Raw genomic sequence first — 25,732 nt, 5'->3', positions numbered from 1 at the left:
GTCTCAGTCACTACAATATCCCCGTGGATCATGGGTTCAGGCATTGCCATTTCTGCTTGGAATTCAGCCTCTGAGAGAGTCATTCCTGAAGATTCATTCACAAAGTAATTAGGCCCGAGCAAAGGGAGATCTGTACTGATAGGTATACAGGCTTGGTGTGAGGGAAATGGTTCAATTTCCGTGTCTAAGCAGATTTCAGCAAGAGTTCTAAACTTGGGATCTAAAGTTTCCATGTAGTCTTCATCCAGATCATCCACAATCCAACTGCAGCAGCCGATCGAGCCCACAGGCGACCCGACCCCCTCGTGGTCATAGATGAGCAAGCAGTCGTTTGCTGGCCGACCTTCATCTTCATCTGCATAGACATACGCTTTCTGAAATTAGAAGAACAATGGAAAGTTAGAAGTTTCCTTTCCCTTTAAATAATCAGCGCCTTAGAGGCATCTGATTTAAGAAGATTTTATAGAATGAACCTAGGAAAACCCTGATTCTTTGCTGTTTTTCTAAATAATTGGCATTGTTGCAGGAGATCACTGTGCATTAATGGTGCATGGATTTAGAATAAATGTGTATTTATCTTATTTGAACGCTGACAAGTGATCATTTCTACTTTTTATTCAGAGTATGAATCAAAGACAATGTGTTAACCATTTGGATTTGTAGTCTTTGTTTCTGAGATGGTCAAGAAATAATAAGACACATTGAGTTACATTCAAAATATTATTTAAGGAGATATATTTGATCAACTTAGAATAAAAGCAAGGATAAAGATGTAAATATCTCTAAGCTTCAGAGATTTGAACAGGATGTCAGTGGAATTTTGTGGTCCGAGTGGAAAGACCTGGGGTCTCTCTGGAGTTAGGCTAACAGGAGGAGGGCACAAGGAGGTAACCTACTGTGATGTCAAACTGTTTTTAACGACAGGCCCTGTAAGTGAAATCCTAGGGAGGAGCCATGAAAGTGGAACTTCTCTGTTTGAAGCGGGGGTGGGGGTGGGGGTGGGAGCAGAGACCTGCCATTCTCTTCCCCTTTCTCTCACCTGCTATGGCCCTTGGTGGGTCCCATGGAATGCTATAGGGCATGCCTAGCATCATCCGAATCACCTGATATAATCTGGCCCCTTCTTTATTTTATTTATTTATTTGGGCTCCTTTCTAAGTACTTGCATAACTTGTGTATCCCCTCCATAACTTCCTTTTTTTAAAAATATTTTTTTATTGGTTCAGAGAGGAAGGGAGAGGGGGAGAGAGAGAGAGAAACATCAATGATGAGAGAGAATCATTGATTGGGTGCCTCCTGCACATGTCTCACAGGGGCTGGAGCCTGCAACCCGGGCATGTGCCCCGCAACCCAGACATGTGCCCCGACCTGGAATCGAATCAGTGACCTCTTGGTTCCTGGGTTGATGCTCAACCACTGAGCCACACCGGCCAGGCTCCCCTCTTTGTTTTATAAATTAGGATACTGAAGGCCCAGAGAGGGGCAGTGGCATGCCCCACACCCAAGTAACTGTGCACTACAACTTTAAATCCAGCTATCCTTTTTATACCACGTCATGCTGCTTTCCCTCTGGTCTGCACCAGCATCCAAATGCTACCACTAGGAATGGCTGATTTTAGGTCTTGAAGTCAATTATTCATGAGATCGGCATTACCTTAAACCTCTGCAGGTTAATGTTTAAAAGGCAGGTGGGTGAGAGGAGCATCCTCTGGCATGGGGCACTTGTCAGCTTCCTGGTGGGTGGTGCTGATGTAACAGTGACAGCAAAGAGGCCTGGGCTTTGCTCCTCAGAGGCTGAGGGGGGCCGGTTGGCGGAGGGGGGAGTGGGGAGGGGGAAGGGGCTGTGTCTCACGCCCTCTGAAATCTAGGGCCACTTGTAAATGTAGAGCTGAAATGTCTGGGGGAGGACGACCTCAGTGCTCATAGAGAAAGGAGAATGCATTTGGCTTTCGTTTGTCCTGTAAAGCACCGACTGTAACCATAGGAACAAATGCCCAGGGCAATTTGACATTCATGGTAAAGCTCCTTTGATGTTAATGAGATTCTAGGAGTGATTTGTTAAATGTCACTTCTGTGACACGTTCAGTTTGTTCCCATTTGTGGAATGCACTCTGTAGTACCGATCACACATTGAAATAATCTATACTATTCATGCGCAGTCTGCCTTCATATTTGTATCTACCAATTTTAAGATACAACTTATAATGACAACAGCACCCTTTCAATGTTTTGTGAAGAGCAGTGGCGCAGTTGGTGTGTTACCCTATGGGGAGTGAAACAGGCTGGGTGAAATAGGAGGTAAAAGGGAAGGCTCAATAGGTGAAGTAAGCATGCTAAGTAGCAATTCACAGGAGGGTGTATTTACTCTGTGTGCTGCCTGCTGGGCCACCTAGTGCATGAGGGGGTTTCCCTTTGGAGCTCACACAGTCCCTGTCCCTCCTCTGAGTGAGGGCACTGGTGGGCGGGGCCCTGGCCAGAGAAGAGGAGCCCCGGGTTCTCGGCCCTGACCTGGTGCCAAGTCCTGGGGCTGCTCTTCTTGAGTGACCACCCCTTTCCTTCCCCAATCCTGGCTCTCACTTTATTTTTCTCCCTTCTGCGGGAACCACCTGCCGAGCAGGAAGGATACCATCAAGTGAGGACACAAATGCATAGATCTTTTTCTTAGTCAGGATCTTGCTGCTGTGTGGTTGCTAGGGGCAACAAAGTGGGAAAACTGCGAGGAAACAGAAAAGTGGAAAGAAGGACGAGGAGAATGAGGAGAGGTGCCAGCCTTTCTCGTGGTAGTACATGTGTTATGTCCGTCATGTGAAATGCTTCCCCACACGGCCTCTCTGTCTGATGCTAGAGGGGTGAGGTGAAGACCTGCACCCACTGCCGGTTGCTGTGGTTCAGCCTCAGCCTGCTTCCTGGGTGATGGGTGTGTGTGTGGGGGAGGGGGTGAGGGGGTATGGAGATGTGTGGGGGGTAGGGAGTGTGGGTGTTGGGGGTGGGGTGGGGGAGATGGATTACCTCAGAGAAGTAGCTGTCCAGGAAAGCCAGGTTCAGGCCCATGTCTGCCTGCTCCCTCTGGGGGCCCAGCATGGAGCCCCTCCTCCTCAGGGTGCCCCCGGCCCCAGCGGCCAGGCCGGTGGTGCCCAGCCCGGTGTTCAGCTCCATGCCTGACACACCCCCTTCCACCGTCCCGCCGGCTGCATACGTGTTCGTGTAGATGTCTGTGGGGAGAAGGAGTTCAGTGCTGGAGTTGTCTGCTTTGTGTGTCCAAGGAAACCACTGCGGGGCTGTCTGTGGGGCTCCCCGACCCCCCACAACCAGGTGAGGCGCCCTTGGCATCGCAGCCACCCCTCCAGGCTGGTGGAGACCAGGGCGGAGGGAGCAGCTGCCCGATGGGCTCTCACTGTGCACTCACTTGGCCCCTGGACTGAAAGTGTGACCAGCCGGGGAGGGAGGCCCCTGTGCCCGCACCAGTCAGTGCCGTCAGTGCTGCCTCTGGCAAGCTCCCCGCCAGCCCAAGGTTTGCGCCCTCTCCAGAACCTTCCAAAGCAGGGCAGCGATGTGTTTGCGGGAAGGAGCTCACAGTCCCGGTTCACCCTGGTGCTGGGGGGAGAGCTGGCTCTCCCAGGAGCGTTCATTCTCCCCAGTCTCTGACTTGGGACACTGAGGAACCATCTCTGATAAATCTGGGGGCTGGGAGAGGTCTGGGCAGCCTCTCTGCTTGTTGGTTCTGACCAGTGGCTGTGTGTTTGCAGGAGTCTTGGGTGTGCATGGGCCTGGTGAGTGAGGAGAGTACAAGACTCGCGAGGCAAATGCATGTGTGAATTTAAGAAAAGTCCTTCAGTGTATTATTTAAAGAACATATTTGCTGACTTTTTCTTTCTTTTTTTTTTAACAGTCTCTTATAAATAATGGCTACAGTATCACTTACTCTGTACTAGGCATTATTTGAATATATACTTCATGATACATACATATATGCATATTCATATATCACATATATGTCATACATATATAGTATATCCTATACATAATGTACAGGGTGACTTCTCAAACTATATACACACATTAAGAGCTGACAGCTCAATTTTGAAAATGAAATGTATTTTAATGAACACTGCCTTTATAATTATACACGTTTGAGAACACCCCATGTGTGTGACATATACACATAAGCGTATGTATATCTGCTTGTGTGTGTGTGTGTATATCTGTGTGTATTTTTATGTGTGTGTATATGTGTGTATGAAAATATATATACATATATATGTGTGTGTATCTAATCTAATAATAGACAAACATGGTAATTGACCGTACCTTCACTATGCTTCCCATTGGCTAATCAGGGCAATATGCAAATTAACTGCCAATAAAGATGGCGGTTAACCGCCAACAAAGATGGCAGTTAATTTGCATATGTAGGCACAATGATGGGAGGCGAAAGGGGAAGGGCAGTGATTGGAAACCCAGCGGCAGGCAAGAGCTGGATGGCAGGGCAAAGGCGTCCCTGGGGGCTGCCTTTGACCACCCCCAAGCTGGTGATTGGAGAAGCCAGAGGGGGGCCAGGGAAGAGACAGGCGCCAGCGTCCACCTCTTCCCTGCCCCCCACCCCTCCAGCCATGGATCAGCGACCGGAGAAGCCGGAGGGGGGTCAGGGAAGAGGCCGGCGGCTGCGGCTGGTGTTCGAAGAAGTACCTGTATTTTTTTTTCCCAAAGTACCTGTATTTTTAATAATTTCTTGACATGGTAAAAGAATTTTACATTATGATCTAAGGGTGGTGGGGTGAGGAGAAGGAGCAGCAGAACAATCCAACAAACAAAAAGGGAAACAGAAATGCATGGTGGAAGGGATTTGAAGGGTGGGTAGGGGCATTGCCCAACTAAAATGCAATTGGTTTGTTACTGAGTACAATTCATGGGAAGACATCATCCTGACTCCTTCTCTATACAGCATATTGTGAGTAAAAATGATGCATCCAGGTGGAAATATGATTAGGGGTTGGAAGACAGACGGAAAGAAGAAGTCAGAAATAGACACTGAGAGAGTCACTGGCTGGCTGGCTGCAAATACTGACCCTCCAGTAGTGATGGAATAAAAAAGTGGGGGGTATCTCTGGAAGATTCAAGAGATAGGGGGCAACTCTTCTATGGTTTTGACTTGCCCAGCAGATTTCCACATACACACGTGTACATGCCTATGTTTGCATGCACACACATATACACATAACTGACTGCCCTCCCTGGAAGCACAGAAGAAGAAGAAGCCGCCAGAAGAAAAAGCCGCCCACCTTTGGTCCAGGTGCCAGCTCCTGTGGCTGGCTGCAGCCCAAGAGACGGACAAGCTACCTGCCCGAGGTTCCAGGCTGCAGCCACCCTGAGAAGCTGCCAGCCCTGTGGTCCAGGGCGCCAGCACCTGTGGCCAGGGAAACAGGTTCCCTCTTCTCCTGCTGCAGTCATTACTTCAATATTCCCCTTCTGATTTTCTCTCCTGTGCTGCAACCCAACTCTTTTCATCGGGGGAAGGATACAGAACAGAGAGAGCAGTGTTAAAAGCTTACATTTTTAAGCCAGTAAGGTTGGTACATAAACATATAAATGGAAAACTAGAGTCCTTAAGGTAACTAAGGCTACAAAGGGAGGAGACAGGGACAGGGCATGACATATTATATCCAGCAATCCATATGGGGACTGAAAATTGCAATGATGACAATTAGCGAAGCCCCAGGGTGCCCCCCCCCCCCGAGTGCACAAATTTTTGTGCGCCGGGCTACTAGTGTGTGTGTATACACACACACACACACACACACACACACACACACACACACACACTCTTCACAGCAACACTTTGAAGGAGGTGCTCTCATAAACTGAATTTCAGTGATGAGAAAAGTGAGGCCCAGAGAGGTTGAGTGTTTTGTCCAGGAACTTATTACTGCTAAGATGCAGAGCTGGGAATCACACCCACGCATTCTGGCTCCAAAATTGACCATTTAAAATGCTACCCTACACCTCACTGCCTGCAGTTTAAGATAGAAAAACGAAGTGGTCACTTCTCATATACTGTCATATGAGGGGATCAACAGATATGCTGTTTTTATAAAGGTAATTGCACATGAGGTTTATCTGGCTGAATAATTTTGCAAATTTTAAAATTGTGGTGTCCACTTACCAGAGGAATCCATACGATCCTGCGTATTAGAAGCGGTTATTGGTACACATATATTTGACACATCCTGAAAGGAAAAAATATATTTAAAAAGGAATGTTTTATGTTAAATATTTAAAATGGACATCTTTCTATTTTCATGGGCTGTGTAACTATCAAGACATGCTCGGTTTCCATGGAAACGCCGTGTGCTTGTACTCACCCTGTCCTCAGGATGGGCCCCTTCTATTCTCCAGGACTGGATCACTCCTTCTCCGCCCTCGGGCACCGGGGCAAACCTGGTCCCCAGGCCCTCTGGCTGCCTTCGCTTGCAGCAGCATATGAGCAGCAAGAGCGGCGACACTGCCAGGAACGTGAAAGGCAGAGTCAGCAGCTGGCCCAGCGTAGGGAGTCACAAGTGCTTCATTTTGCAGGAAATGTGGCATTATATTTAGAACCAGAGGATGGAGACAAATGTAAGAGCATCATTTCCCCCTAAGAGATCGAGAGTACACATCCATGTTTATAAATACAAACCCGCCAACTCACATAGACTATTAGAGCTGGAATGGAGGGAGGTTAGACCAGGTAGTCTGCAAGTCACATAGACTGTTAGAGCTGGAATGGAGGGAGGTTAGACCAGGTAGTCTGGGCCCTTTCCTGGAAGATCAGGAAAGCAAGTCTTTCCTCTCGTCCGAGATTCCTGAACTGGGTGGTAGCATATTTAGGATTCAAATCAAATGTTAGGATTCCTAGTTCCCCATAAATGCATGCACATTTATAGATGTGTATTTTTCATCTGTGCATGTGTATGCGTTTATAAGCCTATATGTAACTGTGGATTAACATTTGAGTAAATACATATTAACCTCCCTGGTCATGTGTGTACATTCAGGTCCCTGGATACGTGTATGTGTACACACACACCATCCTCTTTCTAAGAAAATCCCCAGCTTTTTAGGAAGTGGTTCAGTCACTTCCACCGGAAAGACATGCCCACCCTTCCCCTTGGACTTAACTGCTCCTGCCGCTCCACTCTTGAAGCCTCTGCTGCAGTTCTCACTGGAAGGCTTACTCTATGCTCTGCTATGTTAAACTTAGACTTGCACATGTTCCCCATCTTTGGGACCCTCACTAAGTCTAGACCTCTTTAGTCACTGTTATTGAACATGTACATGCCCTCACCAGTCCCTTTTGTTTAGTTCCGGATTTTCACAAAAATTGCCATAGATAATAAAAGGAAATGACCAAATGAACGCAAGCCTGGTTCCATTCTTATTTGGGAGAACTATTGCGAAGAGGGGTTTAAGCCAGTACTTACAGAGCAGTAGTAGGAGGCCCAGAGCGATCATACCAATCCCTGCTGGTCCCAGGCCAACATTCGAACCCTCAATGCGGTCGCCAGGGACAGGCCCATATATGTCGCTGGTAACTGAGCTGCCATCCCCGGTGTAGATGCCTGGAGTGCTGGAGTGCAAGCACGTTTGGCTGATGTCACAGTCGCAGGCCTCTATCTTCACTGTCTGCGGCAGTTCACACTCCCGGTTGAAGCTGTCCTTCACCAGGATTGGGATTTGGTAAGCTCCCGCTGACAGCGGCTGCCCAGCCGTCAGGAGGGCAGAGGTAGCTGAAAGGGAGGAGAGGAAAGAGAAAGAAATTAAATCACTTGCTGGTGACCCTTCCTAATACTCATGCCTGACTTAGGGCCTGATCCCTTAGTCATAGAGCTCCCTCTACTTACTAAGAAACAAAACAAAGAAACACTTATAATGAATTTTTAAGACTTTTCCTGCTGGATTGTTATCTGTACAAAGACAACAATACTTGGCCCATAATATGAACGCAATAGATATTTGTCCAATGAAGGAAGAGTATTGAGCTGAGAGGATATATTAGAAGTCTTCAATTAAGGATTACAATTTACAAATATCCTCCCTAAAACTGTTCAATGATTCTTATTCAGAATCATTGCCCTTTCATTTAAAATTATTCCAGTAACTATTGTTTTTCTAATTCTTTGTGCTATTATTGCTTATTGATTTTCTATAGAAACTATTGCTTAAATATTGATTGAAATTTATTTATCAACCCAAGGCAGTTTGAAGATGATTAATTTACACCTAGCACATGAATAGTAATTGATTAATTCATGGCACTCAATAATAATAATAATTATTGCTTATTACTTTCAATTAGCTATATGATACAACACCTAGTTGTACCAAAATTTAGCCTGGGCATAAAGTAAGACCTGAATAAAGCTGTGAAATAGTGGCATGTTAGGTGAAAACTTACTCTGTTCTTTGACACCAACATTGAAAGAGGGCTCTGGGAATATTATCTCTAGTGTCATATATAAACTAGAGGGCTGGTGCATGGAATTCATGCACTTGGGGGGTTCCTCAGTCGGGCCTGATCCTTCTTGCAGTCCAGGAACCCTTGGGGGATGTCCGACTGATGGCTTAGGCCTGCTCCCTGCTTCTGGTTGAGCGGCGCTCCCCCTGTGGGGAGCGCACAGATCACCATGGGGCAGCTCTTGTGTTGAGCATTTGCTTCCTGCTGGTCTGTGCACGTCATAGAGACCAATTGTGGCAAATCTATAATATCATTGAATATCATTACCAATCTCGATGTTGAACATTCTTATATTTTTTACTCATAGTGTTTAGGATCTGAATGATGAAAATGTGGCTAGAAATTATTGTTTAAGAATGGACTATTGGACTTTATAGGGAAAGGTGAATTCAGAGTTGTCTTAATTTTAATAGAATTGCTTTAATATGCTTAGCTTTCTAAAAGATTACAGTGGTTTTGTGGAGACGAGCAAAAAGGTTTTATGGGAAAACATTTCTTTCTTTGGCTAAGTCTCTGGCGGGGGCATTTTCCCCAGCATTAGTTTATGGTTTCTCCTTCCTGTGGATGGAGAGGCTTGGTGACCTCAGAAAGGGGGAGTGTTTGCTCTCACCTTGGGCTCTAGCATATGACCTCCACCCTCCACCCCCCACCCCTGCCTCCAAAGCCTTTCCTATTTTACCACGTGACTGTGAGATTAGGGAGCCAGCTTAGCCCAAATGAGGCCCTCTCTGAGCATTTCACTTTTGAATTGACATTTAACATTTCAGGGAAAAGAACCTAAAGTATATTAAATATTAAGTTGCCTGAAATTTACTCTTCATTTTAATCATTGCTTTCATTTTTATATAGCAGAAATACTAACACACATACATTCTGGGATATTTATACTTTACATACTTCGGTTGATGCATTCCTTTGTATCTAAATGCTTCATATAATTCTAATTTTAATGCTGCTTACTACTACATCTTAATATGTACCACACTTTGCCTAACCATTCATCTAATTTTGCACAATTGGATTTAAATTTTTATTCTTACAAATAAGTCTGAGCTCATAGCTCTTTATAGAAACAACTAGAGGCCCGGTGCATGAATTTGTGCACCAGTTGAGGTCCCTTGGCCTGGCCTGCGGGATTCAGCCGAAACCAGTTCTCCAATATCCCCTGAGGGGTCCCAGATTGCAAGAGGGTGCAGGCCAGGCTGAGGGAACCCACCAGTGCATGATCAGGGCCAGGAAGAGATGCAGGAGGGCTCCAGGGCATGTCTGGCCCATCTTGCTCAGTCCTGAACTGCCAGATCCCAGCAGCAAGTTAACCTACCAGTTGGAGCGTGTGCCCCCTGGTGGTCAGTGCACGTCATAGTGGGTGATTAAGTGGCCTTAGCATATCATTAGCATATTATACTTTGATTGGTTGAATGGACGACCGAATGACCGGACACTTAGCATATTAGGCTTTTATTATATAGGATTTCTTTGACCTAATATGCTTCTAAGTGAGTAGAAAATGTGTAGATGTAAATCTATGGCATACCTTAGTTTCAGAGACATTTAAGTGACTTGCCTGAAATAATTTAGGCTCGGGAATTGTGACATCTGGTGAGTTTGTCAAGAGTTCTGTTTATTTCAAACTGATAAAATATTTGTGTAGCACCCCATCTATATAAAATAATGGCTAAACTGATCTTTACATACTACTATTTGTAAATGCAGCATTGATAAGATATTTTTACTTTTATTTCAGTTCAACATTTTCCCAAATAGCATAAATGTGCATATTAATTTTTTTCATTTAATATGAATATGGTGAGAATTATGGAAACAGAGATAGAAAATATGACATGGCTTGACTAATTACTGGTAATTGTTTTTGCTTTTGGTCTTTAAAGTGAGCAAGTTTGCATTCCACTTACCATTTACTGATTTGATATCCCATAAGTTAGCTGTCCCTGGTGGCTGATCAACAACACAGAAGGTAAAGGGAGACCCGTAAGAATGATGGTTAATGTCTCTTGCGGATATAAGGATGGATGGAGAGGCAGTGCAGATGGCGTTACTTTCAGCAACAATGACTGGACAGTAGTCATTGACATCAGGAACTTCAATGCAGATGGTTCCCGTAGCCGTTTTCCCAGAGCCATCTGGAAGGGCAAAGCATCATGGGTGTTGGGATGAATGATGTCAGGGAGAAATTTCTTTCTGACATCCCGTGGCAATGCCACAGCACATAGGAGCAGTGTGAGGGACTCCTGAGATGGAGCGTGATGGGTTCCTGCCTACGTCATGGCCCGGAAGCCACCTGGCCTCTGCTCACAACCCTCCAGCCACTCTGCCTTCTTCCCAGTTTTTTGGACTAGTTTCCTTCTAACTCAAGACTCCTTGGCATCCTAGTCACTCTTCCTAAAATGCTTTCACCTCCGTCTTACTCTGCCAACTCCTGCATCCTAAGATGCAAAAGGAGATGTCCTTCTTAGAGAAGGTTTGCTGCTGTCGATTCCCACCCTGTTCCCGTAACCGAGACAGCTCCGAGCCTCCATTTCAGGATGCTTATTGACTCCTGGGTTGTTGAAATAGCCACAATTGAAATGAAATAACTATTTGTCTATATTTTTTCTTTCCATTTTGTTTAATTCCGCCCATTAGATGCTATTTCTCTAGGAGAAGGTACTTCAGAAAACAAATATAAAAATATTTCATTCCTCCCTCCCCCCCCAACCTCTTTGGAATAAATTTTAGGTTAGTATAGTTTATCAAAAAGGGTAAGGTGCCAGGAAATAGTAGGCCGGGTTTTAGTTCACTTTTCTACTTTTATGTTCTTTTACAATGAATAAAGAATTATTTTGTTTTTAACTTGTGAAGGGTCTTAGTTTTATCATTTGTAAACTAGAACATTATCATCTCTTGGGTATTTTACTAGCTCATTTTTGGAGAAGTTAACATCTCTTAAAGATGATTTTTGTGTGCCTAAGTGGAGAGCCATCTGGTTAACCACAGGATAATAGACTAGAAGGCTATCCGTACCCTACATGGTTTTGTGCAGTAGGTTCTTAATTCCTGCTTCAGCTTGGACTTTCCAGGCTTAGGCTCTCATTAGAGAGCCATCGGGTCAGCCCACAGCTGGTTGTCTGTTTCCTTCTCTGGCCGCCAGGGCTTTCTCAGGGCCGTCTGATATGGCAACCCACAGCTCAAGTTATTGCTGACAGTTTGCTCCGGTGTTGTTTGCTACATAAAGAGCTGTGGCCCCTCATCTTTGAACAGCCTTATCTGAACCCCTAGGAGGCCTCTGTGCCAGGGCATACACTCTGCTTATGAATAAACGATGGCCCTGTGTGTAGTCTTTTGTCCATAAATTTTTGATAGTGTTTTTCTCTTTCTTTATTCACTTGAAATGACTAATTTTTATCCTAATTTTTGAAGACTTTCACATATGACCAATGGATGACCTTAGGCTCTGATCAGCACACTGAGTCCATGTCAGAGGAGGCCTTCTAGAATTCTGATAATAAATGAGGCGACGTTGTTTCTGTAACTGTCCCAGATGTGAAACGCGACACAGGATGAAGACCAGAATGTATGCGTTGTAATTGCTTGGGCATTACCATGGTTTCTTTTATAATCTTACGCTGCCCATTTATCTCTCTCTTTGTTTACTATTGTAAAGCTCAGATATAAACTTAGTGCAAACCTGCAGTATCTGTCTCCTGATAGGAATGTATCTGGGACTTCTGGTTTCCTCCCTTGCTGGTTACTGACCTTTTGTGTTTTGTTATGCAGTGGTTGGTTTCCTAGGCAGTGCTACTGAGAATCATTAACTATGGATAAACAAATGTCTGTTGCTACTCACCTAGAGGAAGGCCTAATAGATTCTCCCATGTGACAAGCAGCTCAGGGACAAATTAATTCAGTTCATCTGTGCTGAGGATGTCTCGTTTGGATCTTATACATTGGGGCCTTGACTTACGAGTTTAATTCTTTCCGAGACCGAGCTCCTTAAGGAGCTCGTTAAGGAGCTCGTTAAGTCAAATCACTCTGTCAACTCAAAGCAAAAAATCAGTGGAGAGACAGCTGGTATCTCAAAAAACTCGTTAGTTGGGACATTCGTAAGTCAAGGCCCCACTGTATTTGCAATAGCCTTGTGCTTCTTGGTTCTTAACATCTTACTTGGGCAACATGTCTAACAAGCGGCGCTCACGCAGGCCTCCAGGTGGCTCAGCGGCAGTGACTGCAGTGGCTCTGCAGTTGGGCACTGCCTTTCCTGCAGCTCGTCCCCAGTGAGCTTTGGGCACATCTTGCTGCACTTGTAACATTCCCAACACACTCTGCAGATCCGGCAAACCATCTCAAGTGATAAGGCCATAAACAGAAAATGAATTTTCTTTATATGTTTTAACTTTTTTGCTTTACACTGTCTGATACAACTCTTTTTTAGAAGTAGGTGAAATAAATTATGACAAATGTAAATTGTGGTTGTAAGTGTACTGAATTCAGTTCTTGGTCTAAGGCACTTAGAACTCTGTAAATCTTGTAGACACCCCTGAATGACATATTTTATTTGAGTCAATCTTCTACCAACATTAGAATAATATTCGTACTTAATGCAAACTGATAATTTGATGAAAGCATTGAATATAAATTTCTTACCATCTATAGCCAGGATCTCTGCTGTGTATATCCCATTGGTAATATATTTTGACTTCTTATCAAATTCCCTAGAAAATTGTATCTCGCCAGTCCTTGAGTCAACTTTTAACCATCTGCCAGCATCATGTCCTATGATATACCTGTTTTTAAGGAAATAAGTTCATCATTTGCTTATATGAAAGTTAATAAGTTTAGTCACACCCAATGCATTAAACTTATATATGGTGTTTGCTACTTTACAGTAACAGTTGATTTGGATTATAAAATGTATCTATGTCTATAAAATTCTAACATTGAACATATTAATGCACAGAGTTTTAAAATTTCATAATTTTTACTCCTCTACTTCTTTATATAATTGTTCATAAAATGTATAAGTCTGTTTCAGGTTTGTTTATTAAATCATAGCAATATCAAGGAAATATCCTATATTCGTTCACATGGATGTATCAGTTGCTCCTCAGTTTTAAGGTATATTGGTTTCAGAGCACTTCATTGTTGGCCTTTCAGAGGTTGTGGTATCGTTTATTCCATTAACGTATATGGGTTTTGTGACTTATAATTGATTCAAAGTGCTTGGGTGAAGATCTTTTGTCTGCACCAGGCACAATTTTAAGTTCCCATGGCCCTTATCTGACATCCTCTTTTCCTCTATCGCATACTGACAGACTCCATAAGTGTTGATGTCTTTTAATTTGTTAGCTGATTAAATAATCAAAATTGTTCCAATCAAAGCAATTTCTAAGTCAACAGATTATTCACTCAAAAAATATTGGGTGTAAGAAGGGAGAAAAGAAAAGGATATAAAGAATATTTATATATTTCACTATAGTTATTTTCCAGACTATCTTATATAGGTCTAACTCATGTATGATATATATACCTCATGCCCCTAATTCCTATTTTTCTGTTTTCTAATTCTGACTATATTATTTTAGCTTCAATACTCTCCTTCTTTATAAGGTTAAGTAGAAGGTTGAAATTAGCCCCAAAGTTATAGATAACACAGGTTAAAAAAAAAACAAGCGGTGACTCATCTTTTATGATGTCTTACTGTTTACGATATGGCTTAGTCAGCCCAGGTCCAGGGTGGTACCACTGGCCATAAAAGATCAAAGAGACTCATAGAGTAACTGAAGGTGATTCTTTGATCTTACAATTGCTCCCTGGACACAATTACTCTTACACCCAGTTGGAACCCTTACAGCCTGTAAAATATGATTAACATTCTAAGAACATGCCAGTGCCACAATAGTGTTCTATAGCAGGTGAACAGGCAAAGCAAAACTCCAAATATAATTCATGTTCCACGAATCAGCACTGGATAGAACCATGCGTTGCCACTCTAACACGAGCAAAGGGTTTGCTGTACCTGACATTCGTGGCAGGATTCCCTGTGTCCAAATCTACAGCCGTGTATGTGCCAAGAACATAATTCAGTAAGGAATCTCCTCTTACTCCTTCTTGCACACTGAAAGTCATGGAGTTTGGATCAAATGTGGGTCCTTCTCGCACGTTAATGACCTGAATTCTCACAGGGGTTGAATGCATTCGGAATCGAGAGGCAACTGAGTGGTGAAACTCAGCCTGGTTTTTGACTCCAATGCTAAGATGAATATTAGGCATTTGTTCATAATCCAGCATCTGAAATGATAGAAATTAAAAACTCTGAAGCAGCAAAAGGATTTTGACAGGATAAGAAACCATGGTAAGGACACAACTACACCAGCATAAAGTCCAGGAGTTATGCAATTCTGATTGTGAATTGATAAAATTTTATTTATTATGGCATGAGGTGTATTTCAGACATGTGATCCCCTTTATCTTTTAGATAATGAGGTGTATAGGTCATGTAGGCCTGTGAATTTAAATTGGACTCAGATCTGGAGTTTTGAACTTCATATATAAAAACCCTGGAATGAAAAATGGTCTTTTTTTCCAAATGAGGTATTTATGACAAATAAAAAATAAAATTAGAATGAAGTAAAGAATGTCCATAACTGTTAACTGAGTACATAGGCCCCAGTTTCCTATGTAGAATTCACACCTGAGCATTTCTGAAAGTATAATCAACAGATTAAAGGAGCCAATATCAATATTTTTTTTGTTAAAATTGTAGTTGAGTAGCAATTCCTCTCAAAGTCGAAGTGAATGCATATGTACACAATACATATATTTGTATTGTGTGTTAGTATTTCAATACATATCAGTAAATAGCAAAAAGAAAGTTATTGACAGAAATTTTAAATTTTCGTTTTGTCTTTTAAAACTACAAGTTCCTTGAGAATGAAGATCATGTCCCATTCACTTTCATATCTGTAGCACATAACAATTCTCAATAAATTGGAGTTGAACTAAATCATTTATAATTCCCTCACACTAAGGAAAAGGTTATAGAAAGCTCAGTCAAAAGCCTTGACTGAGGGTGGCTTGAGTAAAGGTCATTAGTGACACCATTCCAAACGCCAAATCCTAGGGGAATTATACATACATTATCTAAACACACAGTTCTTCAGGCTATGTGCTAACACACACATTAAGGGGTTTCACTCCATCTTAACTAGCCTTGTCATATTATTTTGATGTTTTCAAGCATATTTTTCTGCTCTCTTTAAGAGACTTGGGAAGTTATGCAGGGAAAAAAATAGATATTAGTAGATATTTTGTCTACACAGCATCTAACACTACTTTAATCAATTTTCATAAAGTTAATCCAATATTTTTATTTTTCAATAAACTAAGTATGTCTTTAAAACACTTTGACTCTCACAGAAGACAATTATATAAGTCATAGATGGTCATTGCATGAATTACTCTTTTTTTGTGTTCATTAGAATGACAAGCATAAAAACGTAAAGGTTTTTTCCATAATTTTGATGAACACTTTATAAATTTGTGCACCACATGATTTCCATGCTAATGGTTGTGTTTCGTGGTAAAGTAGTAATGTTTTAATTGCTCCAGATAATTTAAAAAAGAACAGAGAAAGACTCAGTATGTAAACAATATTTTTGTATTTCAAGGAGTCTAAATGGCTGATAAAAGTCTCACAGGAGTAGAGAAAAGCAGTGACAACATTGAATGATCACCAGGGGTCAAACTAAGTGTGTGCACGTGTCTGTCTGGAAGTTCTGTCTATGTTGTTAGTAGTAATTGTGTTTGAGAAATTAATCTCCTTTGTTACATCGATGTTAATTTGAATCTTACTAGTTTGTAGTTTTGTTTCTAATTTGTACCTTCAGAATATATTGCAGCCCATTACGTAAAAATGGAAAGTAGTTTGAGAAAAGCTGATCCATAGGAAAAAGCCAAGCCCTGTAGGTTCGTATTCAAGTTTCTCAGCAGACCGGTTCCCACTCAGCATCTCCATTCCTGAATCTCATTGCTTCTCTAGACAGTGATGGCGAACCTTTTGAGCTCGGCGTGTCAGCATTTTGAAAAACCCTACTTACCTCCGGTGCCGTGTCACATATAGAAATTTTTTGATATTTGCAATCATAGTAAAACAAAGACTTATATTTTTGATATTTATTTTATATATTTAAATGTCATTTAACCAAGAAAAATCAACCAAAAAAATGAGTTCGCGTGTCCCCTCTGACACGCGTGTCATAGGTTCGCCATCACTGCTCTAGGCGGGTACTCTGCACGGCTCCACAGAGGTGCTCACACGCCCTGCATGTGCATTACATGTTCTTCCCTGTATGTGTGCTCACTTCATTTCCCACCTGAGCAGTCTCCGTTAGAAGGTCCTGCTTAACTTATTCCCTGTATGGAATATTTTCAGACAGATCTAGCTCAAAGGCATTCCCCCTTCTGATCTCAATAATTCTCTCAGCTTTCACCCATTTAGCAATTGATTATGTTTTATGTGACATCTGTACTACTATTTATTATTATTTTTATTATATACTAGAGGCCCAGTGCACGAAATTTGTGCATGGGTAGGGTTCCCTAGTGGCTGCTGGCTGCCGGCCGGGGCCTCCCTTCCCCAGGCTTCCTGCTGCCACCACCAGCTGGGGTGGGGCCGGCCAGGGAGAGGGGTCGCAGGCAGTTGGCTGGCTGGCCTCACCCCCTGGTTGAACTCCCGGTCAAGGGGACAATTTGTATATTAAGCTTTTATTATATAGGATTTTTATTGATTTCAAAGAGGAAGTGAGAGGGAGAGAGAGAGAGAGAAACATCAATGATAAGAGAATCATTGATGGGCTGCCTCCTACACACCCCCTATTAGGGATTGAACCCACAATCTGGGCATGTGCCCTAACTGGGAATTGAACCTTGACCTCCTAGTTCATAGGTTGATACTCAACAGCTGAGCCATACCAGCTGGGCTATCTATTATGTTTTTAGCTCTCATATTATTTTCTAACGTGGGGGTCCTTGTTTTGACTTCTAAACTAGATATTGGACACTGTGAGGACAAAATAACCTTCTTATTTTTCTTGGTAATAGATAATGTGTTGCTTAGCTGGCAGTCTCAGTAAGTAAGGAAGCTTACTTAGGGCGCTTGTTCACAGAAACAGTATTCAAGGCTGTGGATGGGTTGCTTTTTGTAGGCGGATCCTGTATCTGAGAGTATTTTAAAACATCTTTCAAAGAAAAGGTTGCAGATCTCATACTGTACCTTGATGACTCTCAAAATGCCTTCATTGGTTCGTGGGTCTGTTTGAATCTCAAACCAATTCCCATCATTCCCGGAGAGAATTAAATATTTTGCCAGCCAATTATCCGTGCCTTCCTCATCAAGATCAATGGCTTTTAACCGCATCAGTTCCGAATTCAAACAGTTCTCCTCAATGCTTGCTGAGTACTGAGTGACACAGACCAATTTTGTAATCAGTGAATTTTCAAAAGAGGAATTTAGCTTCAAATCCTGAATTATCATTTACAATACTAACAACAAACTGTGTCAGAGATTTCTGCATCATTATTAAATGACATATATTCAACAAGAAATCTAAGAGTAAAGTGATCTTCATGTGCTATATGTAAAACTAGGGCCAGACTGCATTGTTTCATTTTCCTTGTCTATTTTTCATTTTCCATACCTTCCTCCTTTTCTATAAAAGGCCAGATAATAAATATATTAGGCTCTGTAGGCCTGAGATTAGTGCTGTAACTACTCATTTTTTGCTGCTGTAGCATTAGAACAGCCACAGACAATATGGAAAGGAATAAGTACCACTGTGGTCCAATAGAAAAAATATTTTTTACCAAAACAAGTGGCAAGCAGATTTGGCTCTGCTGATTTTGATTTTATGCTTCTTTCTACCTAAGTCTGAAAGTGGAAGTTGAGAATGTTTGGGACTCTGTTAGAACTGATTCAGTAAATCATCAGGCATATAAAATCCATCAACATTGTTCTAGGATTCCCAGAATGATACTAATAAATTTCCACACTTCTTCAAATGGAATATATGAAGGATATTGGTCTATTGTTTTCACAGAGGAGATCATTATGGAATAGTGAATGACTCAAAGGCTAATACCCCAAATTAAGATTCATTATTATACATAAAAAAATGTCGAGGTTTATGTAGTAAAGCTGAATACATCCGTACATGTAAAAGAACCACAACTAGCGGGAAAGTAAATTGATGATTGACATTTACATAAAAGGGATAAGAGAAACAGCTTACAGAAGTTCTCTCCATGGTGGGGAAATTATCGTTGACATCTAAGACCTGGATCCTACAGGCGCACTCAGAGGATAGTCCATCCGCAGCTCCGTCTCGGTCAGAACCCCGCACGAGGAGGTTGTACATGCTGTGCTCCTTGATTAAGATGAAAAAGAGTTGTAAGACTTAGGTCTTCATTTGAATAAAACCCAACACATGCTCATGTCATTATTCCCCTGTTCTTTTATAATTTTATATAACATTTTAATATAATTTTTCTTCTATATAATTTTCATTTAAAATAATGGTTGGCTTCTTTTTCCTTCCCTCCTTTACATTGGACGAAGGGCATACATGCATTATTTCATCTCCGTATTTTCAAAACTGTATTCTTTATTTCTTCGCATTCATTCCCAGAAGGCTTTACCTCTCTGTCGAGGAAGCTGGACATGGTGCGGATCTCGCCGGTGTATCTGTTCAGGATGAACATTGGTGCACCTGCTGGCTCCTGAGAGATGATCTTGTAGGCGATTTTAGAGTTCAGGTGATTGTCTTCATCTGCATCGGTGGCACTTAACTTCACGACCAGTGTGTCTAGAAATGGAGAGGGAGATGGAGAGTGTTGGGGACTCTGTTAAAATCAATTTGGTAAATCAGCAGGCAAAGGAAGAAAGAATGGTGGGCCTTCTCCTGCTGGCTCTCTCTTCCATGAGCATGGACAGGGTGGGGCAAAAGTGGGTTTACAGTTGTTGGTATGGACAGTCATATAATCTCTCTATATAAAAACGTTAAGTGACCTGTCGACCATTTGACCCATTGACTGCTTGACTGGTCGACCAGTCGCTGTGATGCTCACTGACCACCAGGGAGCAGACACTCAATGTAGAGCTTCCCCCTGGTGGTCAGTGTGCTCCCACAGCGGGAGTGCTGCTCAGCTGACTGGGATGAGTGGGGCTGGGATGGGCGGGAGCAGCTCCTCCACGATCCCCACAGGTTACGCCGAGGGACCCCACTGGTGCAGGAATCCGTGCACTGAGCCTCTAGTAACTAGTAACTAATAATATGAGAATAAACTGTGTTTCACGTACTCACACCTATGAACCTACTTTTGCCCCACCCTGTCTTACTATAACTTCAGCTACACCATTAATGACAAAAATCACAGTGATTTGCTTCTTAAAACACTTTATAAAGTACTTGCACTCCTTAAATGCTTTAAATTACTTATATTTAAATCTCCTAAAGCTTTGTCCAAGAGGAATAGAAGTGGCACAATACAGAGAAGGAGATTGGTCTACTCACTCGCATCGCTGTTTTCTTCAATGCTGCCCGTGTACACATTTTGTGTGAAGACTGGAGGGTTGTCATTTATGTCCATAACTTTGACTCTAAGCTCAAGAGGCCTTTCTAAGTCTTCACCCCGTGCATTCAGAGCCCGGCAATAGATCTGTGGAAAGTTGGAAAAAACCTGTCTTTCTCCACCAAAGGAAATTCAGTTACGTGCTTGAAAATATATAAGGAAACGTGCAGAGAAACAATTTTCTCAGTCAATTGAGACTACTTTTACAGTCTAGTAATTTAAATATTGTCAAGACATTTGATCATGTGCTTCTATAATACACCAGAGAATTCTGAACCATAATCTATTTTCATACTCTTCCTACCTCCTCAAGCCCTTTATTCAGTTTCATTCTATATTTTATCAGAAGTAGGCATACCTGGCATGAAATTTTTTTAAGGCATGAAAAATAATATGTGTATATCAAAGCACACTGCTGCGACTTACCAGGAAAAGTGGAGTTATCTCTCTGTCCACCACGGAGGTGATGTTAATTTCCCCCGTCTGAGGATTAATGGCGAACACTCCGTACGGTGGCCGGTCAATGCCTACCCCAGAGATGCGGTACGTAATCTTCTGGCTCACTTCGCAGTCTGATCGGATCTATGAGAAAGCGGCGAGGATTTAGGGCGGATATGAACTTCACAGGGTGGTGGAATGAGGAAGGAAAGGCTCTGCAGCCAGATAGGTCTTATATTGAAACCCGGCACCATGACATAGGCCTGTGTGACCTTGGAAAATGCACTTAATTTTGTCAAGTACTGGTTTGTAATGGGATAATACAACTTATGTCCCAGGCTTGTTGTGGGGATTGTATGAGGTAACATGTATACTCCCCACCCCATGACTGACATTGGGCACGCCCACGCCTGATGCTAGATTTGTTATTATTAACGTTACGTTGTTCTTGTCTCTGATGTTTCGCACATAGAGCAAGTGTTTAACAGAAGAACTCAGAACCTTTACTATTTGTAAGAAGACTGTGTTGTATTAACATGTACTCTGCTTGGACTTGGACTTGAGATTCAATCAAAATGGTAGATCATTTGAATTAAGAAAATCAGAAGAGAAATACAGTGTTTAGAGATATTGGCGATAATTTTGTAAGTCAAAACCTACCGTATCACTCACCTGCCAAACAGAGTTTATGTTTTCATAGGTTTACATCTATGGCTCATAAATTTAAACAAAGGTAGTTTAAAATTTGAAATCTAACCTATATACTAAAGATGAGTAAAATACTAAGACTTGTTACCCAAATATCCACAATTAAATAAAGACAGCTAGAAATGCAAGTTGGATGAGCTCCACTCTAGTCCAAAGATCTTATTTATGTAAACGAAAATCCAGGAAATCCCTCAAATGCAAATATAAAGGAGAGATATGCAATACCAGCGGGTAATATAAAGCTGTAAATGTGAGTTGAATGGGAACCATATCAATTTAAAAGCTTTCCAAAACTTTGAAAACATCTGAGAGAGAATGAATCTCTTTTCTTGAGCTGAGATTATATCTGTAATATCACTGCTGCTGCTTCCTGTGTTTGGTGTAAAGCTTTACGGAAGGAGTTCTGATAAACCACTACCCTTGATTGCAATAGTGGCCCGAGGCCAAGAGGCCTAGAAAGAGCTAGCAAAGCTGTTAATGCGGATCCTGCCCTTCACGGATCAACTTATGACACATTCTTCCTCAATTCTCCTTCTTTATTGAGAGCCACTCTTTGAAATAGCGTTTAGGCTCTCCGAGCTTCTGGATCTAGTGAGACTGTCGGGCTGGTCAGGAGAATGTTGATGTATGCAGGCATGTCCTAGAGCGGGCAGGTGAGGAGAGGCAGACATGTGTATGCAGGCATGTCCTAGAGCGGGCGGGTGAGGAGAAGCAGACATGTGTATGCAGACGTGTCCTAGAGCGAGCGGGTGAGGAGAAGCAGACGTGTATGCAGACGTGTCCCAGAGCGGGCGGGTGAGGAGAAGCAGACATGTGTATGCAGGCATGTCCTAGAATGGGCGGGTGAGGAGAAGCAGACATGTGTATGCAGGCATGTCCTAGAGCGGGCGGGTGAGGAGAAGCAGACATGTGTATGCAGGCATGTCCTAGAGCGGGCGGGTGAGGAGAAGCAGACATGTGTATGCAGGCGTGTCCTAGAGCGGGCGTGTGAGGAGAAGCAGCAGATGGACGGACAGAGCCCAGTGGTGCTGGAGACCCAGGTCTCTCCCCAATCCCTCAGGCGCCTCTGCTCCGTAGCAGCTCCCAGAACGTGAGAGGCAAAGGGGGGCCCCGCAGCCCAGGCAGGCGACCCCCCCCTCCCCACCACCAGCTCCCGCGGTGCCGGTGGAGCAGTGAAGCCGGCAGGGCCTGGGATGCTGAGGCTGCCCGCCCCCCGGGGCCTGCCGTGTGGGCGCAGGGCGACCCGTGATGCCTCGCTTACCCTGGCGATGGGGTTCCGCTTGGAGTTGTCCTCTCCTTCTCGACAGGCCGCCGCGAACTTGATCCATTCGCGCTTCTGTCTCCTGACAGTTTGCCACTTGGTCGTGCCCTTTTCCACGTCCAGTTCTTTCACCTGGAGCGGAAGCAGGCGCATTGCAGAGCGTCAGGGCAGTTTTCCTTCGCAAGGACATCTGCTCAGCACGGTGAGGAACACTCAGAAGAAGCCACGGCATTGAATTTGAGGAACAAAAAGTGTTTTTACCACCTTTCCCCTCTAGGTGGGTGGAGCTTGGGCAGCCTCAGCAGCTACTTCTTTCTGGAACCGTCTCACTGCTAACTGTATGATTCTATGAAACACATTTTGTTGGCTAAGTGTGGAGCTCGTAATGTTCTACTGGATAATAGGCGTGTGTGGTCTTTCTTCTCTCAATCTGTCCACTGATTAGCAGACATTGGTCCACAGCATCCATGGAAACATTTGGATTATGCCACAAGGTCCTTGATATTTGGCCCGGTTGGTCCAAAAGCATTCCTGGGGGGTCTAAGCTGACCCATCTACCTTCCCCCACGTGCCAGTGCCAGCTGGGCTACCAAGGCAAGAGGGTTATTATGGGCAATGCAGCCACAACACAGTAAATGGACTAATAAAATATGGTCATACTTTATGTATTAATCCTGTAAACCAACAGCAAAAATAAGTGTTAGGGGCTGTTGGAACCCAGGAGTGTTTCCTAAGCTTGGACAGGACCACGTATGCTCAGTGACGTTCTGGGTAGGACCACATTGTAAGGACCATGTGGTGTGGACAGATGTGTCAGTGGTTATGGTGGGCAGGACCAAGTGTTTCAGTGGGTGGGGACCTTGCCCACCTCACCCTCCATGGAGCTCTGACCAGGCTGTCTGGTCTCCAGAGCTTAACAGCTGCGGCTGCTCCAGGTGAGTGCATTCCTGGGAGTTTGTGCTGGTGAGTGTACTTGACTCAAGAGAGGAAGGGTGCTGCTTTTCTGTTGGTAAGGACGCCACTCTGGCTATGTATCCAGATAGGCTGTTGCAGATCAGAAGAATGTTTTAACTGAAATGATGGTAACCACCATAATCCCATGGACACCTATATGGATTCTCAGTGCTATCTGTGTGTTTTCATAGTCTCTGCTTACTATGTGTTTTTATAGACTTAATTGCTGTTGTTGGAGGGTGTTTAAGAGTTTTATCCTATTAAAGACTTCAGCAATGTTACTACATGCATGAACATTTTTGTGTACATGTATAAACATGCACACACACATATATATTTTTGTAACTCTTTATGTACTTGTTGAGACATAGATAATTGTATGTTTGTTTTAGCTAAGGCTTCATTTAATTACCACTTTGGGGGGAGGAGCTGCTCCATGCGAATGGAGCTTATACTTTCAGGAACCAAAGCATTTACATTTTTCTCCATTTTGATGCAACTTCCTAAAATGTACCACCTATTGTCTCTTTTGTCAACAGAGATCACACAGTGATTATATTTTCTCCCATTATTTGATATTATCAGAATGAAAATGTAACCGCTATAATAAAGTCAAGTCCTTCCAGAGGAGATAGCTTTACTTTCCCAGTCCCACTCTAAATGGCCCTGGGTTCTGTGGTTTTATTTAGTTGTGGTTACAGATATTTTTGCTTTTGTATTTTTTCCTCATTGATTAACCATACAATTATGCTGATGTAATTGTCTAAAACTCCTCTTCCCATTCTAACATGTTACTTTACTTTTTTTGCTTTGCCTTAGGTTGGGAAACATAAATAAGCTACTAGTAAAGTTTGATATGCAGGAGTTACTATGACGCTGACCTGTCACAAACCTTGCCTATAGCATGGACATTTAAAATGATGGCTTTCAAATATCGCTGTTTTCAAATATTCTGATTTTTGATATATTATGCATTACATGACTCAGTTTCTCTTTCCATTCTAAATTGAGTAGGTAGTTTTAATAATTATACATTACCTCAACAATAAATTCACTGTTTACTTCCAACACCACCTGTTATAGAAGATACAGCATTAGCATAAATTTGCATAGTTTAAAGGAAGTCAAGTCATGAAATTATTGACAATGTTCTCTGATTAATTCATTTCTTAAACACACAGTTTGCTAGTGATATGGAATAAACATGGGTAACAGAATATTAATAGTACAGGTTTTCCCCCACAAAGGCTTTTAAACTTTTAAGGAAGCAAACACATAACTACAGGAAAGTTAGTGTATGTGCTTCAGCAGGGGCACCCAGGGGCTCAGTGGAAGGAAAAGCAGACCACTCAGGTTACCCAGTGAGTTTCAGGAAGGCCGCAGAGGAGAGTGGGGTGTGACAGGGGTCTGCAGGATGAAGCTACTCTGATAAGAGAAATTGATGGGGACAATTTTTCAGCCAGAATAAAACATGAACACAGGTGTAAGGGGATCCTCTAAGTTTCCCAAGATGCTCCAGGAATGGGAAGTAATATTATCAGCTGGAAAGAAGAGGAAATAGCGAGGAGACACGGGAGACCAGGTTAGGAATGTCAGGTTGGAGGCAGATCATGATGTGCTTTATATACCAAACTAGGGAGTGTGGGCTTCATTGAATAAAATACAGGGTTTGACAATAACACCTTTTTAAAAACACATCATTGATGTGAAGGGATGGTTACAAGGGAAAAGTACTTGAAGTCCAGACTTAAGAATGAGCACTTGCTGGGTAAGACACAGTTAGAACATGAACATAGGGCTGACTGGAAAGGAGAGAGAATGGAGACATTGCCAAGGAACCAATAGGACTTGTAGATTGTGGGTACAAGGGGAGGAGGTAAGTTAAGTTGGCTTATTGGGACAATGGGGTACTTTTAATAATAACAGAAAATTTAACAGGAGAGGGTCACTGCAGGGAGATGATGCCGAAGTCTTCATTAATTAATTAATTAGTTAATCTTATTACTTCTAAAATTTGGGATAGACATAAAAGATGAAGAAGTGGAAATTTATCTAAACAGGAGTGCTATTTAAAGTTGCAGGAGGTGAGGGTATTCCACTAAAAAGTTTAAGAAGATCAATAAAGTAGTCAGAGAACAGACTCTTATAGGAAATGCTTATATTGTGCGGGGGACAGAACAAAGAAGTCTAGGCAGAGAGTAGAGAGGGCGGGGGGCCAGGTTTGTGGGTGCAGGGCAGCTTTTGTCCACACAAAAAGG

General features: G+C 42.8%; 1 protein-coding gene across 1 annotated transcript in view; it reads right to left on the bottom strand.

Moving 5' to 3' along the window:
* Positions 1-24,575, bottom strand: part of DSG4 (desmoglein 4) — a 25,063-nt gene extending 488 nt beyond the window's left edge. The window contains 15 exon segments of the mRNA XM_006766368.2: positions 1-374; positions 3,010-3,212; positions 6,161-6,224; positions 6,360-6,499; positions 7,458-7,763; positions 10,405-10,632; positions 13,133-13,272; positions 14,505-14,776; positions 17,760-17,945; positions 18,775-18,909; positions 19,181-19,347; positions 20,056-20,200; positions 20,540-20,695; positions 22,521-22,652; positions 24,513-24,575. Of these exon segments, the coding sequence (XP_006766431.1) occupies positions 1-374; positions 3,010-3,212; positions 6,161-6,224; positions 6,360-6,499; positions 7,458-7,763; positions 10,405-10,632; positions 13,133-13,272; positions 14,505-14,776; positions 17,760-17,945; positions 18,775-18,909; positions 19,181-19,347; positions 20,056-20,200; positions 20,540-20,695; positions 22,521-22,652; positions 24,513-24,575 (2,711 nt within the window).
* Between the last annotated feature and the right edge of the window lie 1,157 nt (positions 24,576-25,732).

Source organism: Myotis davidii, unplaced genomic scaffold, assembly GCF_000327345.1.
Source record: "Myotis davidii unplaced genomic scaffold, ASM32734v1 scaffold520, whole genome shotgun sequence".
Lineage (NCBI taxonomy): Eukaryota > Metazoa > Chordata > Mammalia > Chiroptera > Vespertilionidae > Myotis > Myotis davidii.
The sequence above is the reverse complement of the archived record's forward strand: the minus strand, read 5'-3'. Positions and strand labels throughout refer to the sequence as shown.